Source organism: Salvia miltiorrhiza, unplaced genomic scaffold, assembly GCF_028751815.1.
Source record: "Salvia miltiorrhiza cultivar Shanhuang (shh) unplaced genomic scaffold, IMPLAD_Smil_shh original_scaffold_180_2, whole genome shotgun sequence".
NCBI lineage: Eukaryota > Viridiplantae > Streptophyta > Magnoliopsida > Lamiales > Lamiaceae > Salvia > Salvia miltiorrhiza.
In genome coordinates this window covers 369,311-388,108 of record NW_026651494.1, presented here as the reverse complement: position 1 = coordinate 388,108, position 18,798 = coordinate 369,311, and the positions used below count along the sequence as shown (strand labels likewise).

Sequence of the window (18,798 nt, the reverse complement as noted above, 5' to 3'; positions counted from 1 at the left end):
TTATACGTAACGATCGCAGAGAGCCCACAAGAATTTTTATTAAGAAATAGCTAGCTAGTGGCCAGTAATATGTTCCTTTCGAAGAAGTAGAATATCGGTTGATAATTTTTTTAGTATATAATTTGAAGGGTTAGTATAGTTTATGCACCCAATTTTAGAGGCTTTTACAAAAATCACCCTGACGTTTAAAAGTTAATCGATTCACTGTATTCTTGAGTAGAGTATACAATGAGTGCAGTTACCTCATTTATTGTATTCATATTAGTAGAGCTGGCAAAATGGACGGGTCACCCCAACCCACTGAAATTTTGTAATTTTAATGGGTCGAGCTGACTGACCCAAAAATTAATCGAACTTTTTTTTTTTGATAACTTAACAGTATTAAATAAAGAAATTTAAAGGTCACGCTACAATGAATTCGAACTTAAGACCTTTAACCTTAGACATTAATTCTTTATCGTTTGGCGTCTTATCGTTTGGTCAAGACACGCACACAAAAAGTAAGGCAAATTAAAACATTAAAAGGCATCGCCACTCTTGTACCTACTACTAGTATATAACGTATAGGTCCTTGACTCCTTGGAGATATCATATATCTTCAATAATTGATTTATCTACGGAGTATTTATTTGTAGTGCTATTTAACGTTTTCAGTACACATTTTATTTCATTGAAGACGACGATAATTTTATAGGATTATATTGTTTGAACTTTTGTCTCTATGTCGTATCTATAATTTAGTATTATCCGACGCATTAATTTCAAATGACAAAGCCACCTAATTACTTAATAATATTAATTATGGATGTTCACCACCTTAACATTAATTTGGTATATGTTTTATATGATGGATGTTTATATAATGGTCCAACATGTGAAAAGGAGATTGATTGAAAGTTTGAAACGTTACAACCACCTTGTTTTGCTTCGTATTTGCCATTTTAATGAGATCCTTCGTATATGATGAGATCTTAAATTGATTTGTAGGTGTTGATTTAATATATTCTATAACTGATATAACTTGGGTTAAAATCCTGGAAAGAAACAAAAATTTTTACTAATTTTTTTAATATTATTATTCAACACGGTATACTTACTTATTCATTATTCTCACTTCTCACAAAAAATAATAATCTCATAAAAATATAATCACACACACACATATATATAGGGCTACCATGAGAACACCTCTTAAAATAAGAAATAAGAATTAGGATAAATGTATGAATTTTATGTAGAACACGTATAAATTCGCTGTATAAAAGTATGAATTGCGAAAAATAAATTTTTGCTACCTTTGGGATTCGAACTCAAGATCATGAATTCATCCAATAGGATGATGAATCAACCGTAGATCTTGATGATCTAAGGACTGAAAATGATTCTTATTTTATATCTTAAAAAGTGTACTTATTTTAGCCCTCCCCATATATAAGAAATATGAGATAAAATGTCAATTAAATATCGGATAGTTAGGGGTCGCAAAAGTAGCAAGGAGGGTTGGGCCCTGCTGGGTTGAGGTTAAAACAAGGTTCGGCCGAGCCCAAATTGTCTCACCTCTTCAAATTCAGCCCAACCCAACCTATTTACTTATATTCAATATCAAATAAATTTAAAAAAAATTCTCTCAATTTTTTTTTTGAAATTTATATTTGAAAGGACGTTTATTTTTCAAAATTACCTAGATAGATAAAAATAATATAACTTAGTTATTATTTACTATAAAAATTTATTAAAGTTTTATTATATTCCAATTTCCTAAGTAATTTCTATCATTTGAGTTAATTGTTTTTGACCCGAAAAACTTCAAACTCTTTTTTACCCAAATGTCCGTCGGCCCAATGAATTTTTTGTTGGAATATGGAGCTTGAAAGTAATTAATATTGTAGCCCGGTCCTAGTAATACAATCCGTTTTTTTGGGCCCAGTCAGATTTCTTATGGGCTTATGTTTCGTGGCTCAATTAATTGCTTATAAATAATTGTATATTTGCATGGTTGTAAAATAGATGATTGAGTATATTTATTCTCAAGAGTATGATTACTCTAATCTCACTTTTTTGATGGGATAAGAATCAAGCAAAACTAGCTTAAATGATAAAAATAATTAAGGGTCTTGGGATATCCAAAAGTTTCAATCCAACAAAATAAATAAGATATTAGTCTTAATATTTTTATCTATCAGGACTAATCCTCCAAAGTAAACGTCACCTCATTATATTTAGGGGGCGTTCACTTTGCATGATTTATAAAATGAAGGATTGAGTATTTTTATACTCAAGAGTAAGATTATTCCAATCCCACCATTTTGATATGATAAGAATCAAGCAAAACTAGCTTAAATGATAAAAATAATCAAGGGCCTTGAAATATCCCAAGATTTCAATCCAACTAAGTAAACAAGAGATTAGCCTTCCTATTTTTATTTATCAAGACTAATCCTCCAAAATAAACGTTCCTTTAATATCCAAAAATTATAATAAAAATTCTTGATTTGGCATTGCCCCAATGAACTAGATAATCGACCATTCAACCAACCCAATTCACGTGTTATTTTTTTGCCCAATTTTTTTTTTATCTGCTGTTTTTATAGGCCATCAATAAACATATGTATAAAGGGTGTTGCCGACTGCCGGCAGGTCATATCTTGCAAAAGTAAGACCAATTTTGTCGAATTTGTAATCTTTGTAAAAGCTTAATTATAATTATTGATGGTCAGAATTTAGACTTTTTTGAACGTCAATCCCGCCTTCAATTCTCGTTATTATGTCACGAAAATGCCATCATTTTTTTCACTTTGCTTACTACTCATCATAAGCTGTAATCCATTTCTTCACTTTTTCCTCCCACCAAAATTAATGTACGTCTCATTATTGCCCAACTCAACAGCTTTTAAAACATTTCTTACTAAACATTTTGCCACATTCACTTTCCTCAAATTCATATAAACACCTTTTTATTGACAACCATTGTAGAGGAGACAACTATAATTTGTAGTACATGGAAACACTCGTGAAAACAAATGCCAATTATATGTTTCACTGTGACGGTAATTTTATTTTACATTTTGTTTTATATAATCCATGTACAATTTTTTCAGACATGTAAATATAGAATTGTGAATAAACATATGTTGTACGTGGGGCAAGGGTCCCAATTCTACAATGAAATGGTACTTATTTGAGAAAAAATTGGTATCGTGTATCCTTGGTGTTATATTTTGCCGGTCATGCTCATGTTGTTGAATTATTTAGGGGTCATTGCTAAAATGTTGTTTTTGAAGTTAGTTTGCTTTTTGATACATTTTATAAAGGGGTTTTTAAAAATAAAATCACGAACAATTTTAAATTTGCAATTTTAACGTGACTTTTGAATTGTGGCGAATTAAATCATAACCTTTTCAATTTTTGCAATTTCGTCTCCTCAATTTTTTCCGGCCATCGGAGTGATGAGTTGGAGCTTATGTGGATTATTTTTTTCCACGTAATTAATTTCTAACTAAGATTAAATTGCTGACTAAGATTAAAACAAAATCAAAACCTAATTCTTTTATTTTACTTCTTTTTTGTCTTTTATAAAAATATATTTGATGTGTATCTTAAGTTAAAGATCATGACAAGATCTTCAATTTGATTTAAAATTCATTAAATATGAATTTGAAATAAATAATTTATTATAATTAAAAATTTTAAAGTGATTATTTTTCTCTCTCCTATCTCTTTTATAATATTCTTTATTTTTTTCTCTTTCTCCTTATTTTCTTATTATATTATTTCTATTTGTATCTCCTTCTCCTACAAAATTTATATATCTTCTCTTATCTTTTGATTAAAAAAATATAATATTTATTTGTTGAATTATTTTATCAAAGCATACATAAAAATATTTAAATTAAAAATATTAATTAAAAAATATAATGCACAATTATCAACAAATATCGAGACAATATTATAAAGTATTTATTAATTTTAATTTTAATAGAAAATAATAATCAATAACAAAAAACTTTCGGTAAAATTAATTATTATTATACAATACTCATTGAACTTAATATTATACTCCTACTCATTAAGTTGATAAAATTATTACTATACACTATTTTAAATCAAATACTAATATTTAAATTAATATATTTTTTATTATTAATTAATTTGATTCATAAATAATAAAATTTTTACATAATTTCAAATTTTAAAAATAAATAAATATTATCGTGGCCGTGCATCGCACGGGAGGGCGTACTAGTTTAAGGAAAATGGGGGATACTGAAATAAGTTCGACGAAAAAGAAGAAAAATAAAAGAATTAGGTTTTGATTTTATTTTAATCTTAGTCAGAAATTAATTACGTGGAAAAAAATAATCCACATAAGCTCCAACTCATCACTCCGGTGGCCGGAAAAAATTGAGGGGACGAAATTGGAAAGGTTATGATTTAATTCGCCATACTTCAAAAGTCGCGTTAAAATTGCAAATTCAAAATTGTTCGTGATTTTATTTGCAAAAACTCCTTTTATAAATTATATTATAATAATGACATTACTTTTCAATTTGTAACAAGATAAATATGTTTAACATATTTCGATGATATTATTTCAATTTTAGTACTCATATGACGTCGTTTCTTGAGTAATATGTGATGAGTACACACCGTCAATGTGCAAAAAAAATCACGCCACGTCATTTTTTTTATCATTAAAAGAAATTGAACTTTGTCTATTTGTTGTAAACTGAAAAATGATGTTATTATTAGGGTGCGTTCTCTTTGGTTGTAAAATTATCATGAGAAAATGATGCAAATGAAAAGGTGAAAATTTTTTATCATTTCCACTCTTGTTATCTCATGTTCTCTTTGATGGAATTTTTTTTTTATCCTATACTTCAGTTATCATATACACATGTTCTCTTTGTGGGAAAATGATGGATAAATTGTTAAATGACAATATTACCCTTATTATAGACTTACTTATTTTATGCCATTCTTTCAATTTTATTTTATGACATACTTCATTTTTTTTTTATAATTTTTCTCGCCACCTCCACCCCCACCCCCACCCCCACCCCACCCCACTCCACTACCCCACGCCCCCACCCACCCCCCTCCCCCCAATTTTTTTTTTAATTTTTCTCGCCACCTCCACCCCACCCCACCACTCCCCCACCCCCACATTTTTTTTTTAAATTTTTCTCGCCACCTCCACCCACCCTCCCCTACCCCACGCCCCCACCCACCCCCCCAACCCCCCAAAAATTTTTTTTTTTTAAATTTTTCTCCCCATCTCCACCCACCCTCCCCTACCCCACGCCCCTCCCCACCCCCCACCAACCATTTTTTTTTAATTTTTCTCGCCACCCTCCACCCACGACCCCACGTCCCCACGCCCCCACCCCCCCAATTTTTTTTTTTAATTTTTCTCGCCACCTCCGCCTATCCCCCCTACCCCATGCCCCCACCCACCCCCTCCCCACCACCCCCACCACCCCAAATTTTTTTTTTTATTTTTCTCGCCACCTCCACCCTCCCCCCTACCCGACACCCCCTCCCACCCCCTCCCCCCAAAAAAAATTCTTTAATTTTTCTCGCCACCTCCACCCCACCCCTTACCCCACGCTCCCACCCACCCCTCGCCATTTTTTTTTTCTCGCCACCCCCTACCCCGACGCCCCCACCCCCCGCCCACCCTCCCAACCTCATTTTTTTTTTATTTTTCTTGCCACTCCCACCCCATCCAACTTTTTTTGGGGGGGTGATAGGAGGGTGAGTGGGGGCAAGGTGGAGGTGGCGAGAAAATTTAAAAAAAAAATGGGAAAAAGGGGAAGAGGGTGAGGGGCATGGGGTAGGGGATGGGTGGAGGTGGTGTGAAAAATTTAAATTTTTTGGAGGGGGTGGGGGGGTGGGGGTGGGGGTGTGGGGTAGGGAGGGGTGGGTGGAGGCGGCGAGAAAAATTAATTTTTTTTTTCGGAAGTGGGGGGAATGGTGGGGAGGGGATGGGTGGGGGCGTGGGGTACGGGAGGGTGGGTGGAGGTGGCGAGAAAAATTAAAAAAAAAAATTGGGGGTTGGGTGGGGGTGTGGGGAGGGGGTGGGTGGGGGCGTGGGGTAGGGGACGGTGGGTGGAGGGGGCGAGATAAAGTTTTAAAAAAAAATTGGATGGTGGGGGGGGCATGGGGTAGGGGAGGGTGGGTGGAGGTGGCGAGAAAAATTTAAAAAAAAAAACTTTTGGGGGTGGGGAAAGGGGGGTGGGGAGGGGGTGGATGGGAGCGTGGGGTAGGGGAGGGTGGGTGGAGGTGGCGAGAAAAATTTAATTTTTTTTTCGGGGTTGGGGTGGGGGGTGGGGGGTGGTATGGAGTGGGGAGTAAAATTAAAGAAAAAAAATTAATTGTCTCGATCTGAATAAGACTCACTCACTGACATTTTTAGTGTTAAGGGCAAAATTAAAAGATCAAAAAAATATACATCATGGGAAAATTTTATCACACCTGCAGGTCATGATAATATTATCATGATTTGGGATGAAAATGTGGGAAAAGGGCTGTTCGGAAAAATTTTCCCTCCTGTCCAGAGAAAATTTGCTAACAAAGAGAACACATGAAAAAGATGGAAAATGAGGGAAATTATTTGTTTTCCATCCTTTTTCCACTAAGAGAACGCAGCCTTATAGTAATAATTTATAGGGATTATAGCAAAAAAATACACGAACTTTGATAAAAGTTGCAATTTTCACCTGAACTTTCAAATTGGTCAAAATATACCTGAACTTATATTTTTTATTGTAAATTTCACCTCGACGGAGTTCAATCATTGCAAGTTCAGGTGAAATTTACAACAAAAAAAATAAGTTCAGGTATATTTTGGTTAATTTGAAAGTTCAGGTGAAAATTGCAACTTTTATCAAAGTTCGTGTATTTTTTTGCTATAATCCCTAATTTATAACTTATAATATATGTTGAAAACTAGTCGACAATGGTAAAGCTTTTTAGCAATTAATCCAATCTTTTATAGCTATTTATTTAAAAATGGATACGGAGTCACTCAGATTCAAATCATTTGTAGGACTTCCACATTTAATTGGATTGATGCTGGATAATATATGTATAGAAATTATGATATTATACTATTAGTTAATGAAGATTACGTATTCACATAAGTAGAATCTTGTATATGGACAGTCACATTATGAGATGATGATCCATACCCATATTCCAGTACTGACATGTTTGAAATCCAGATCTTGATTCTCTCACGGTGAAATGTTAATGATAATTGATAGTTAGTGAAGTATTATTTTAAAAATAAGATTTTAATTTTCAAAATACTAGCATCAGATATGAATAAGAAAAAACATTTATTTATATTTTTGTCGCTATTTTATTATTTTATATATAGAGATAGCCGATAGGTGTAATAGATTTTTGAAATAAAAAATGATAAGGAGAAAATAGGTAAAAAAGAAATCTCGTTGTTCTAAATTATTGTGCCCCCCCTTGTGGAAGTTTCACCATTTAGAAAAAAAAGCAGAAAAAGGTATCTTCTGATTCCATCTTCCTTTTCTCTTTGTAATAACTTTTTTCACTCTGATTGAATTCCGATATGGAAAGCACCAATCATTCACTCAACTCACTGCACTGCTCTTTCTCACTCTTCCCTCCTTTAATCATTCTCGCACAGTCGCACCTCCCCAATCATAATTCAATTCTATATCAAACTTCATGGAATCTGATATAGTTTTGCTGTTTGTTTTGCAAATATAAATTCAGATATAACTTCAATTCTTCCTTCAACAAATATTACCAACTTGATATTATATCCTCCCTCAAAAAAACAAAAAACGATATTATATCCGTCACAAAATCTCCAGCTCGTTTTTCTAATCTCGTTTATCTTATATGCATCGTTTGTAATAATATATATTCGATTATAATCATCGTAAAAATAAGAAATAAAAGCTCTCGAAAAGTATATCAAATAGAATTAGGCAGATGCCTCATTGACTTTTATCTCTCAACCAATTTATCCACCTTCTTTTGTTTGTTACTCAACCTCTTTTTCTACACAAATTAATTTATTTTGTCACAACACTTTTCAAAACTCAAAACTAACTTATCCCAACCTTTCATGCAATTCCCGCTCTATGCTCTCACAAATGGACCTCCTCTTTTCCTTCCTCCTCCTCTTCCTCTCCACTTCACTCCTCCACCCCTCCTCCGCCGCCAATGACACGGCGGCGCTCGCCTCCTTCCGCTCCCTAGCCGACATCCACGGAGCACTCCTCTCAAATTGGACCGCCACAACCACCGCATGCACGGCCAATTGGCTCGGCATAAATTGCACCAACGGCCGCGTCACCGCCGTCTCCCTCCCCTTCCTCAACCTCCGCGGCCCCATCACCGCCCTCTCCTCGCTCGACCAGCTCCGCCTCCTCGACCTCCGCGGCAACCGCCTCAACGGCACGGTCGCCCCCCTCGCGCAATGCCTCAACCTCAAGCTCGTCTACCTCTCCGGAAACGATTTCTCCGGCGAGATACCGCCGGAAATGTCCTCCCTCCACCGCCTTCTCCGCCTCGACCTCTCCAACAACAACCTCCGCGGCCCCATTCCCTCTCAACTCTCCAACCTATCACGCTTGCTCACTCTCAATCTCCAAAACAACCAACTCTCCGGTCAAATTCCAAACTTCCTCGATTCCCTTCCACACCTCACACAACTAAACCTATCAAACAACGAGCTCTCCGGCATGCTGCCGGAGAGCCTACCATCGCGATACGGCAACAGTAGCTTCTCCGGTAATCAAGGCCTTTGCGGGAAGACCCCTCTTCCCAACTGCTCACGCACTGCCGATACTCAGCCATCGTCGCTTCCCAAAATAACCGTGCCGTCGAATCCGAGCTCTCTCCCTCCGCCGTCGAAGAAGCATCATAAACGGCTGAGCAAAGGGGAGATCATAGCTCTGGTGGCCGCGAATACACTGCTGCTGTTGATGATCGCGACGCTGTGCTGCTGCTGCTGCAAGGCCTCGACCGCCGCGAGCTCGACGGCGGCGGGCAGCGACGGCAGGAAGCGGAGCAGCAGCTACTCGAGCGAGAAGAAAGCGCACGGCAGCGGCGGAGACAGCGACAGCACCGACAAGAGCAAGCTAGTGTTTTTCGACCGGAAGAAGCAGTTCGAGCTGGACGACCTTCTCCGAGCATCCGCGGAGTTGCTCGGAAAAGGGAGCCTAGGCACGGTGTACCGAGCCGTCCTCGACGACGGCAGCGCCGTCGCTGTGAAACGGCTCAAGGATTCGAACCCTTGCACCAGAAAAGAATTCGAGCAATACATGGATGTGATCGGGAAGCTTCGGCATCCAAATGTAGTGAAATTAAGAGCTTATTACTATGCAAGAGAGGAGAAGTTGTTGGTTTATGATTATCTGCCTAATGCCAGCCTACATTCACTTCTTCATGGTATGAAATCAAACTTGTCTGATTCAGGCTTTGATTATCTCTGTTTCTAACCATTTTTTTTTATCGGAGCAGGGATCAGAGGGCCGGGAAGAATCCCACTGGATTGGACGACGAGGATCAGCTTGATCCTCGGCGCGGCACGAGGGCTTTCAAGAATCCATGAGGAGTATGCTGGTTCAAGAATTCCTCATGGCAATGTCAGATCATCCAACGTTTTGTTGGACAAGAATGGCAATGCCTGCATTTCCGATTTCGGGCTGTCGTTGCTGCTGAACCCGGTTCACGCCGTAGCTAGATTGGGAGGGTACATAGCGCCGGAGCAAGGTGAGATGAAGCGCCTCTCGCAGAAGGCTGATGTGTATAGCTTCGGAGTTTTGCTGCTTGAAGTGCTCACCGGGAAGGCCCCGTCGCAGCACCCTTCTCCGACCGGGGAGGAGGAGGCGGTGGTGGACTTGCCGAAGTGGGTGAGGTCGGTGGTGAGGGATGAGTGGACGGCTGAGGTGTTTGATCAAGAACTGTTGAGGTACAAGAACATTGAGGAGGAGCTGGTGTCGATGTTGCATGTGGCAATGGCGTGCGTGATGGCGCAGCCGGAGAAGAGGCCGGCGATGGGGGAGGTTGTGAGGATGATAGAGGAGATAAGGGTGGAGCAGTCGCCATTGGGTGAGGACTACGATGAGTCGCGTAACTCGCTCTCGCCATCGCTCGCCACCACCGAAGATGGATTCGTCTGAGGTTGGGCTCGATCGCCGTTGCTGCTGAGTTTGCAGCCTCTCTCGTTGCAGATTTTTTGGGGTGGTGGTTGGTTTAGCTTTATTACTATTTGTGTTGAAATAGGGAAGGTGATGACCGGATGTTGTGTTGATCTCTTGTCGCTTCAGAATTCAGCTGTTGTGATTCAGTTTTATCATTTTCAATTGTTATTGTGAAAAGGGTTTCAATTGTTATTGTGAAAAGGGTTCTGATCCAATCAATAATCCATGTTCTATTATTGTGAAAATTAATAATCCATGTTGTACTGCAAAATAATACTACTAGCTTATTTTACAATTAAGTTGAAGAGGTTGGATTATATATATACCAGTCCCAGTAATTACCCGATTTAGATAGTAGTATATCATACAACAAGATCATGTTTTATTTTCTTTCTTGCTAGTCTTGAAGACATGAAATTAAATATAAAATTAATTTCATTTGTCAATCTAACTACATCAGAATCTTTGCTCAACTTTGCTCAAGGATTTTGATGCTGGTTACATCAGAATCTTTTTCATAATTCTACACTATTGCACAACCAACTACATCTTTTAGGCTAAGTAGTATAAATAACCCTCACCAGATACAACAACTTGTTAAAAATTTGATGTGCATATATTGAATTGAAGCCACATTCAACATACCACGTAATGTTAAGCAACTGGACCTGTTTGATCTATCAGCGTACCGACCCTTTCTCCACACAACGCCCTCGATATATTTCCAGGCTCATGAAGATTGAAGATGCCAACTGCAGAAAAAAATAGATAGTAATCGAGGTGAGAGACATATAACCAACCCATCGGTGAAAAAATGGAGAATATGTAAACTTTAGAACCTGGGATCCCATTTTCCTCGCAGAATGTCACAGCCATCATGTCCATTGGAGACGCCCCCCTCGAAGCCAATTCCCTGAATGAAATATGCTCTGCCGCTATGCTGTTATTTCTAGCATCACATACATATACACCTTCCATGTTTGTACCCTTCAGGACCGCATCAGCATGTACTGCACAAAATAAAGGCGTTGTGTGATTTATGGAACACTGGAGACCATGAAATAAAGGAGCTAGTAAAGCGAGGACACACTCTCTGATGCTCGAAGGGCTGCAGCTGTATCGGTGGAGAACAGAGGATTCCCAGTGCCAGCTCCAATACCACCAAAAATTACAACTCTTCCTTTTTCAAGATGCCGAATTGCTCGTTGCCTACTGTAAGGCTCAGCAACCTCTGGCATAGAAAATGCGCTCTGTACGCGTGTCTGCACGCCCAGTTTCTCCAAAGCAGACTGCAGTAGTACGGAATTCATCACAGTTGCCATCATTCTGATTGTAGATACCATTGCTGAATCAGTGAAAGAATTGAAATAATAACCATACACAGCTGCTAATACACATGGATATACACAAGCATGCATCTCAGTCTATGTTCATCCTTTTAAGATTGTGGTTTGGCTAAAGCTTGTCTTAAAGAGTTTGCATCCACCAACACTTATGAGATGTTTTTAGAGTTTATAATATGTTAGATCATATTTAACAATTACTTGTTAGAGTATTTGGATGATTGGACTTATAAGAGTTAACAATAACTGATTAAACAAAAGAGATGTTTTCAAAATTCTATCTCTGCAAACAAAAAAAGGTTAAAGTCCCTTCTTTTTATAGAAAAGAGCTTACAAGCTCCTAACCTCCTTTGGGAGCTAATAAAATATCTTTGTAAATGATTCTCAACTTATTATTTGTTGGAGCTTATAAGCTCCAAAACATCTTATAAGTTGTTTAATATAAGCTCACCCAAACATATTTGAGTCCTAAGAATGGAGGCAAATATTAATAGTGTAGTTAATATAATTTCAAGGAGCTTATATTAGATCTTATCTTACAAATATATAGTTGGAGTGCCTCGATAATTGAACTTAAAAGATGTCAGCCTATCAAAGTCCAAGATATGAATCCAAAAGAAATCTCAGTTGGGTAGAGGTTGTTTGCATTTCCAGAAACAGAAAATGACAGTCACTTACTTCTAACCTCTTCTCATATCTGCAAATCTAACAAGGAAAGACCTAAATCGCTTTAACAAGTCAAGATTTGCTTCACTCCAAAAGAAGAAAGAAAGAACCTATCATTTAGGGAGAAAACATAAAACATAATTAAGACAAAGAAAAAAGAACAGAAAAAAGCAATAGAGGACACCGAAAGATGAAAAAAATATTTCGGGGTTTCTGTTTGGTGGGAGAAAGTGGAGGTAAAGAGAAACCTTTGAAAGCTAAGTTCCCCAACATCTTATTTTTGGAGCAAATTTCCTGACACTTTTGAGGAGCTTATAAGTTGTTTAACTTATAAGTCATTTTAAACAACTTATAGGCTCAGACAAACACCCTCTGGATAATTAGTAGTTTAAACAATTTCTTTTTTAACAAATAGCACTAATACACTAAGTGCATATATTTCCCATTGTTTTACATAGAACCATTACAAAATGATGTAGGATTATCAAAGATGAAGATAAATTCATGTCCGGAGATCAATGGAGCTGAAAATAAAGCCTCGATAGGCATATAAAAGTTGAAATCGAAGTTTGAATAAGAAATAAAGTGGCACGGAAGTAAAGCATGCAAAAGTGAATGCAGAACATGCCACTAACTGAGTCTGCAACATTTGTTGCATTCAAGATCTGTGGAATACAGCGAATGATTAAAAACTTAACCCATTCAAAAGTAAAAGGCAAGATTACCCAATCTGATATGCAGTACACCTATCCAAACCAGTTTGCTCAACCCATGCATCTCCACAAAAGAAGTTGCGACCACCAACAACTATAGCTACCTAAGAATAACAGAAAAAGAAAAGTAAAGAAGTTGAAAGTAAAAGAAAACAGAAAAATAATGAAGACTGCATGCATGGCAGGAAATTCAAAGACAACCTCCAAGTTGCAAATAGAAGCCTTTAAACTAGTACCTCGACACCAACATGGCAGGCTATTGAAACTTCTCTTGCAATCAGCATGGCCACCTACAATATGTCAAAGAGAATCAAGTATTGTGATTGTGTGATTTGATCAAAATTCTTATTTTACAGATTCGAAATGAACAGAGAAAGCAGGAAATCAAGACTTTCAACAACAACAAAGGACAGGGTTATTTGGCAAGCCATGTCAAAATTATTTATATGTTCAAATTCTTTATAATCACAATCCAGAACATGAATTCAAAATCTATTTAGCCCAGATTATTTTTTGTGAGTCTACACTTAAAAGTGATATTCATGGTCAACCCAATATTGGAGACCAAGGGGAGACAATATAAAACATGTGATCATCAGGCAAAATAAGTCATTAGCCAAAAGAGAAAATAATACAGAGAACAAATACAGGTGTGAATCAAGTTATTGGGCAATTCTTTTGAAGGCATCAACGCGTAGCAATTAGTCCGAAGGAGAAAAGATTATAGATTTCCTGTGAGTAGATATAGCATTTGCAGCAAGCTGGGAAGGTATTCTTTCATTATCTCAATCAGGTAGGGCACATCCTTAGATATCAGTTTCATGGCATATGATGGAATCTCCAGAGGCAAATAGAGTCAAACAAAATTAAGCTATAAATAAACCTTTGGCTCAATATTGTTAGGAGCACTTCCAGCGAGAGCAGCTCCACTAATTTTCAACACAACTCTTCGCCATCTGAGGTTATTTGATGGTTTCAACTTCACGCTGTTAATCTGACTACCAGGACTATTGACCATTGTTCCTAGTCTGCCCAAAAACAATTCAACATGACATGAAAACCTTATAGAGGATCTTGTGCTTTAAGCAACCAACAAAGAGATAATTCAACAGCAGTTGCAGCCTAAGTTCTAGACTCAGTGAGTAAAGCTTATTGAACAAAATAACAGCTCTCTGGAAGAGCAGCATATACTTCAGTAACTGATATGCCACTTAACACAATAACTTATACACCACTTAACACAAAGCTATCTATAACGAGCAATAGATTTGTTTTTTCCCAAATCCCACATGAAGCATAGTTTTTACATAGTACTATTATATTTTTCAACCTTCAATGAATATAGCTTCAAGTATAATGATCAATGCATTATCAAACGACAATAGATTTCCATTTCTCTTTTCTACGTTATATCACTAAACAAAACCAGTAAATCCTTGATAATATAAAATGCTCAAAATGTATACCTCTTGGTCTGCCTAGTCGAGTACGACGCCCCGCCGACGCCAGACGACTTCTCCTCCTCGGCGGCAGCTTTGGCGGCAATAGAATTGCCAACGATCTGCTCCATCTGCTTAAACCACGGCCAGTGGCTCGTCGATACGCCGCCGTTGTTCAGCCGGTGCCTCTCCAGCTTATACCGCTTCTTCAAGTTATCGACCTTGTTCTTACACTGCTCCACGCTCTTCGACTGGTTCTCGCACCTCTCGCTCACCATCGCCGCCACCTCCTCCCAATCCCGACCCCTCAGATTCCCCCGGTTTAGCTGCACGAATTTCTCGCTGTACGCCTCCAGCAGACACGCGATCGCCGTGTCGCTCCACTCCTCCCTGTCCTTCCGGTAGTCACCGGCACTGGCGGAGGAGGGCAATCTCGTCCTTTTCGACGTGCCGCTGTGGATGTCATCCCGATCGGCGACGCGCTTCGCCGACAACGAGTTTGGATCGGAGTCGAACGGATCGGAATCGTGTTCGTACGGATTGATCTGGTACGGGGGCGTCTGGGAGGCGGTGGCGGTGGAGGGCGGGGCAGAATTAGGGTTTTGGGGGTCGTCGAGGAGGGAAAAGTCGTCGTCACAAGCGGCCATGGACGGCGTCAAGCTGACGGAAACGGAGACGGACGTGAAAACGAGACGGTTAGGGTTGGCGCCGTTAAAGGATAATGGAATTTCGGAAATTTTGCAGGTGTTAGGGGTAGGGGCGGAGGCGTTACATTCGTGACGAGTCCGTTAGGTGGGCACGTGAGTGGGGCCCACTTTTGCGTTACAGATTTAGGGGCCAAATTGCAAAATATCCTCATTTTTCTTTAGCCCCTCATGTTTTCTTCACTCTGTTTTTTCGCCCGCTACAATTTTATATGAGGAATATGTTGCCCTAATTCATAAACTACAAATTATATGGCCATTTTGGGATATATTTTTTAGAATGAATAAATTATGATTATTCATGATTTATATGCGTGATGGTGTACTCCACCATCGAGTAGTGGGCGGTCTTATTGCACTCAATTGAGCTCTCGATTCAGTCCTCTATTGAGTGGATACCATCGTGCTATTCGACTATGGACTCTGTCGATCGTCTTCTTTGCTATGATCGAGTGGCTATGAACTACACAATGGTGTGTGTTTTTTACTTACTACGTTGAGTTGATTTCCTTTCCTAAGCTCGACATTGAAAGCCTACCTTTTACGTTTTATATAGCTTATAAATGTGCCTTTTCTCCTCAACAGTCGGGAAGCTCTCAGAGGCTCCAGTTCTGAGCTAAACAATTTAATATGGTATAGAAGGCCAGAATTCTGCCTTTAAAATAGGGGGTTGGGTTTGATACCTCGTCAAGTCGGGTTAGTTCCGCTTCTCCACTGCTGAACTCTCGTACTTGTATAATATGAACCCAACATTAATAAAATAAGTTCAATAACACAAAGAATACTATACTAACACGCATATAAATTATGAATAGTAGTCATTTATTCATTTAAAAATGAATAGTATACATTATAGTAACACAAAAAAAAATTAATAACTTGATCCTAGGGCTCATACCAACATGAGTGGTTATGAATTAAAAATGCACAAAATGAACATTTTGAGATAAGTATGAATAGATGATGTAGGTGATGATACGTTAGATTCTGAATTAAAGAGAGAGTTTGAATCACCAATCGTTTTATATATATATGACTTATATATAAATTATGTTGAATGAATGCACAAATTATGCTTAATGCAATACCTTATTTATAAAATTATTAGAAATGTAAGTACTATGAAATTAAGAAGACATAAATTATGAATTTATAAAAAATAAAGAAAGAAATATAAGATGAAATTAATAAGACATCAATTAAGAATATAGAAAGATGAGAAGAATAGTTAAGTGCAAAAACACCCTAACATTTACATTGAAAAATAAATAGATCTCTAACGTTCACAAATTAAGACAAATAAGTCATTATGTCTAACAAGTTAAAAACAACCATTAAACAAAAGGACTTATTTAGGCAATTTGTGAATATTAGAGATATATTTGCATCAATTTTTAAATATTAAAGATCTAATTACATAAAACATATCTTTAAAGACATGTTTGTTTTTCGTTGGAAACATTAGGATGCATTTGTTATTTAACCTAACTTTATTTGGAAATACCTGTATTAGTGCACAACACTTAGAGCATCTCCAATGCATGGTGTCTTAGGGGGTGTCTTAGATGGCGGTCCCCACCTAAGACACACTCATCTCCAATGCATTGGTGCTTAGAGGGTGTCTTAGATTTTCATTTCCACAAAATTCATATTTCTATGCTTTTATTTTTAAATTTCCAATTTCATTAAAAATAAAATTAAACATTACAATAATTAAAAACATAATTAAAATACAATAATAAAATAAAAAATAACAATAATTTCTTAATTTAAATAAGCCCTCGACGCTTGAGCACTTCTTGGACTAGGTGGTTGTGCAAGGCCAATTGTGCCTCCGTCATACCCGTCGTGTCCTTGTTCAAGCGCTTCATATCCATCTCCTCTCGTTTCATCTCGGCTTGCATTTTTTTGACCTCGGCGATTTCCCCTGTTTTGAGAGCATGCTCCTTCATGCTTTCGGCCACCTTCTCGAGGGCGTCGGAGAACGTCGAACCTCCTCCCGAAGACCCTTCTCCTTTCTTCGCCTTGCCCTTGTCTCGCTTTGCCGCTTTTTGGCCTTGGGGCCTTGTCGTGACACTCTACTCCGAAGAAGTGGTGGTTGCTCCACCATCGGAGCCCTTCGACTTCTTTGCGGAGTGGACATCCCCGGCTTGCGACATGAATCTTTCACACACGCGAAGCACTTTCCAAGCTTTGACGTAGGAGAATTGCTTCTTGAAATTCGTCTCGAACATCGTCTGGGCTTGTTGGGTGATTTGATCGTCGCTCATACCGCTCCCCCAATTCTCCTTGCAAGTGTTGTAGAAGCCCTCGAAGAATTTTGTCTCATTTAAGACACGGGCGAAGTGGGACTTGAGATGTTCCGGCTTTCACTTCATTGCTCCTGACTCATTAAGTTGGTTGAACTTCTCCGCGATTGCTCCCCAATATTGGAGCAACCTTTGGGAGGTCCTCAAAATGTGATTGTGGGTTGCCTCCGCCTACAAGATTGCCACGAACTCGGACTCCTCGCTAGAATATGAAGCGCGGGTGCCCTTGGCCTTCAGCCTCACCGCCCCCGGCTCCTCTTGGACGTTGGCGTTCGCCGCCAGCGTGGGAAGATTTCCCGTAGCCAAGACATTGGAGGCTTGCGAAAATGGAGCAAATCCCATCATTGGAAGCCTAGAACCGCCTTGTTGTTCGAGGTATTCATCGAATTCGCGATCCATTACAAACAAAATGTAGAAGAGAGAATTGTTGTTAGGATGAGAAATTTTTTAAAGAGAGAATTGTAGTTGAGAAAGTGGTGAATTTGATATTGTGGAAGAGTGGTATTTATAGAAGTGAAAGAAGGAAAAAAAAAAACTAAAAATAGCCATTTAGCAGCAACGGTCGAATTTAAAAAAAAAAAATTGCAACGGCTTTATTTTAATTTAAAAAATAAATTTCGATTTTTTTTAAATGGGGCGCGTCCGGAGATGCTCCCAACGACACCAAGTCTTTGCCAAGACACCGCCTCGCACCTGGTCGTGTCTCCACCGCAGCCGCCCTCCCAACGATCCGCGTCAATTCCCCTAAGCAACGAGCATTGTAGATGCTCTTATTATTGTTTAGTATGCATTGATTAATAAAATTAAGATGCCGTCAAATAAATTTCCGTCCGCTCTAATCCTGCGAAAAATTCGAATGAAGCCAAAAATCATGCCCAGTCTAAAATAATGGAACCAATCAACCAAATGGTAGTTTTGACTTTTGAGGTTATGCAACAAATGCATGCATGGCGCCATTAGTTATAGTGGCACCAATTTTTTTTGGCATTTGTATACATATATTTAGGGATGTCAATGCAGCCCGAAATCCGTGGACCGACCCGAATAACCCGACAAAATTAGAGGGTTGGGGTTGAAAAATCGCAATCCGAAAAAACCTCCAGCTTGATTAACCCGCACCCGACTAACCCGGAACCCGATAGGGCTAGCCCGAAAACCCGGTGGGCTGACAGAATTGTGACTGATGCATCCAGTTACAACTTCTGCTATGTTTAGATCTATGGTATTTGCTTGAATATATATATATATATATATATATATATATATATGTAGCCTCATTAAAAAAAGTGAAATTAATTAGTTAGAATATATATGTGTGTGTGCAATCTCAATAAAAAAAAGTGAAATTAATTACGGATTTTTTGTAGAAATTGATAATTAGTATCTCATTAGTTAGAAATTAATTATTACTATCTCATTTTAAAGTGATAC

General features: G+C 38.2%; 2 protein-coding genes across 3 annotated transcripts; one reads left to right on the top strand and one right to left on the bottom strand.

The window, feature by feature from the left end:
* Nucleotides 1–7,608: 7,608 nt before the first annotated feature.
* LOC131003252 (leucine-rich repeat receptor-like protein kinase PXC1) lies at nt 7,609–10,438 on the top strand. The gene is made up of 2 exons (XM_057929745.1): nt 7,609–9,438; nt 9,511–10,438. The coding sequence occupies exons 1-2, from the start codon at nt 8,127–8,129 to the stop codon at nt 10,170–10,172; spliced, it is 1,974 nt and encodes a 657-aa protein (XP_057785728.1). The 5' UTR covers nt 7,609–8,126; the 3' UTR covers nt 10,173–10,438.
* A 172-nt stretch (nt 10,439–10,610) lies between these two features.
* On the bottom strand, nt 10,611–15,334 carry LOC131003253 (uncharacterized). Of its 2 annotated transcripts, XM_057929747.1 has the most exons (7): nt 14,382–15,334; nt 13,799–13,943; nt 13,152–13,205; nt 12,928–13,019; nt 11,284–11,519; nt 11,033–11,203; nt 10,611–10,945 (listed from the first exon to the last, which is right to left on the bottom strand). In XM_057929747.1, exons 1-7 carry the CDS (start codon nt 14,999–15,001, stop codon nt 10,848–10,850), a joined length of 1,416 nt encoding a protein of 471 aa, XP_057785730.1. In that variant the 5' UTR covers nt 15,002–15,334; the 3' UTR covers nt 10,611–10,847. The 2 variants fall into 2 exon arrangements, with proteins under 2 accessions (XP_057785730.1, XP_057785729.1); XM_057929746.1 differs by having other exon boundaries at nt 10,611–11,203.
* Nucleotides 15,335–18,798: the final 3,464 nt, after the last annotated feature.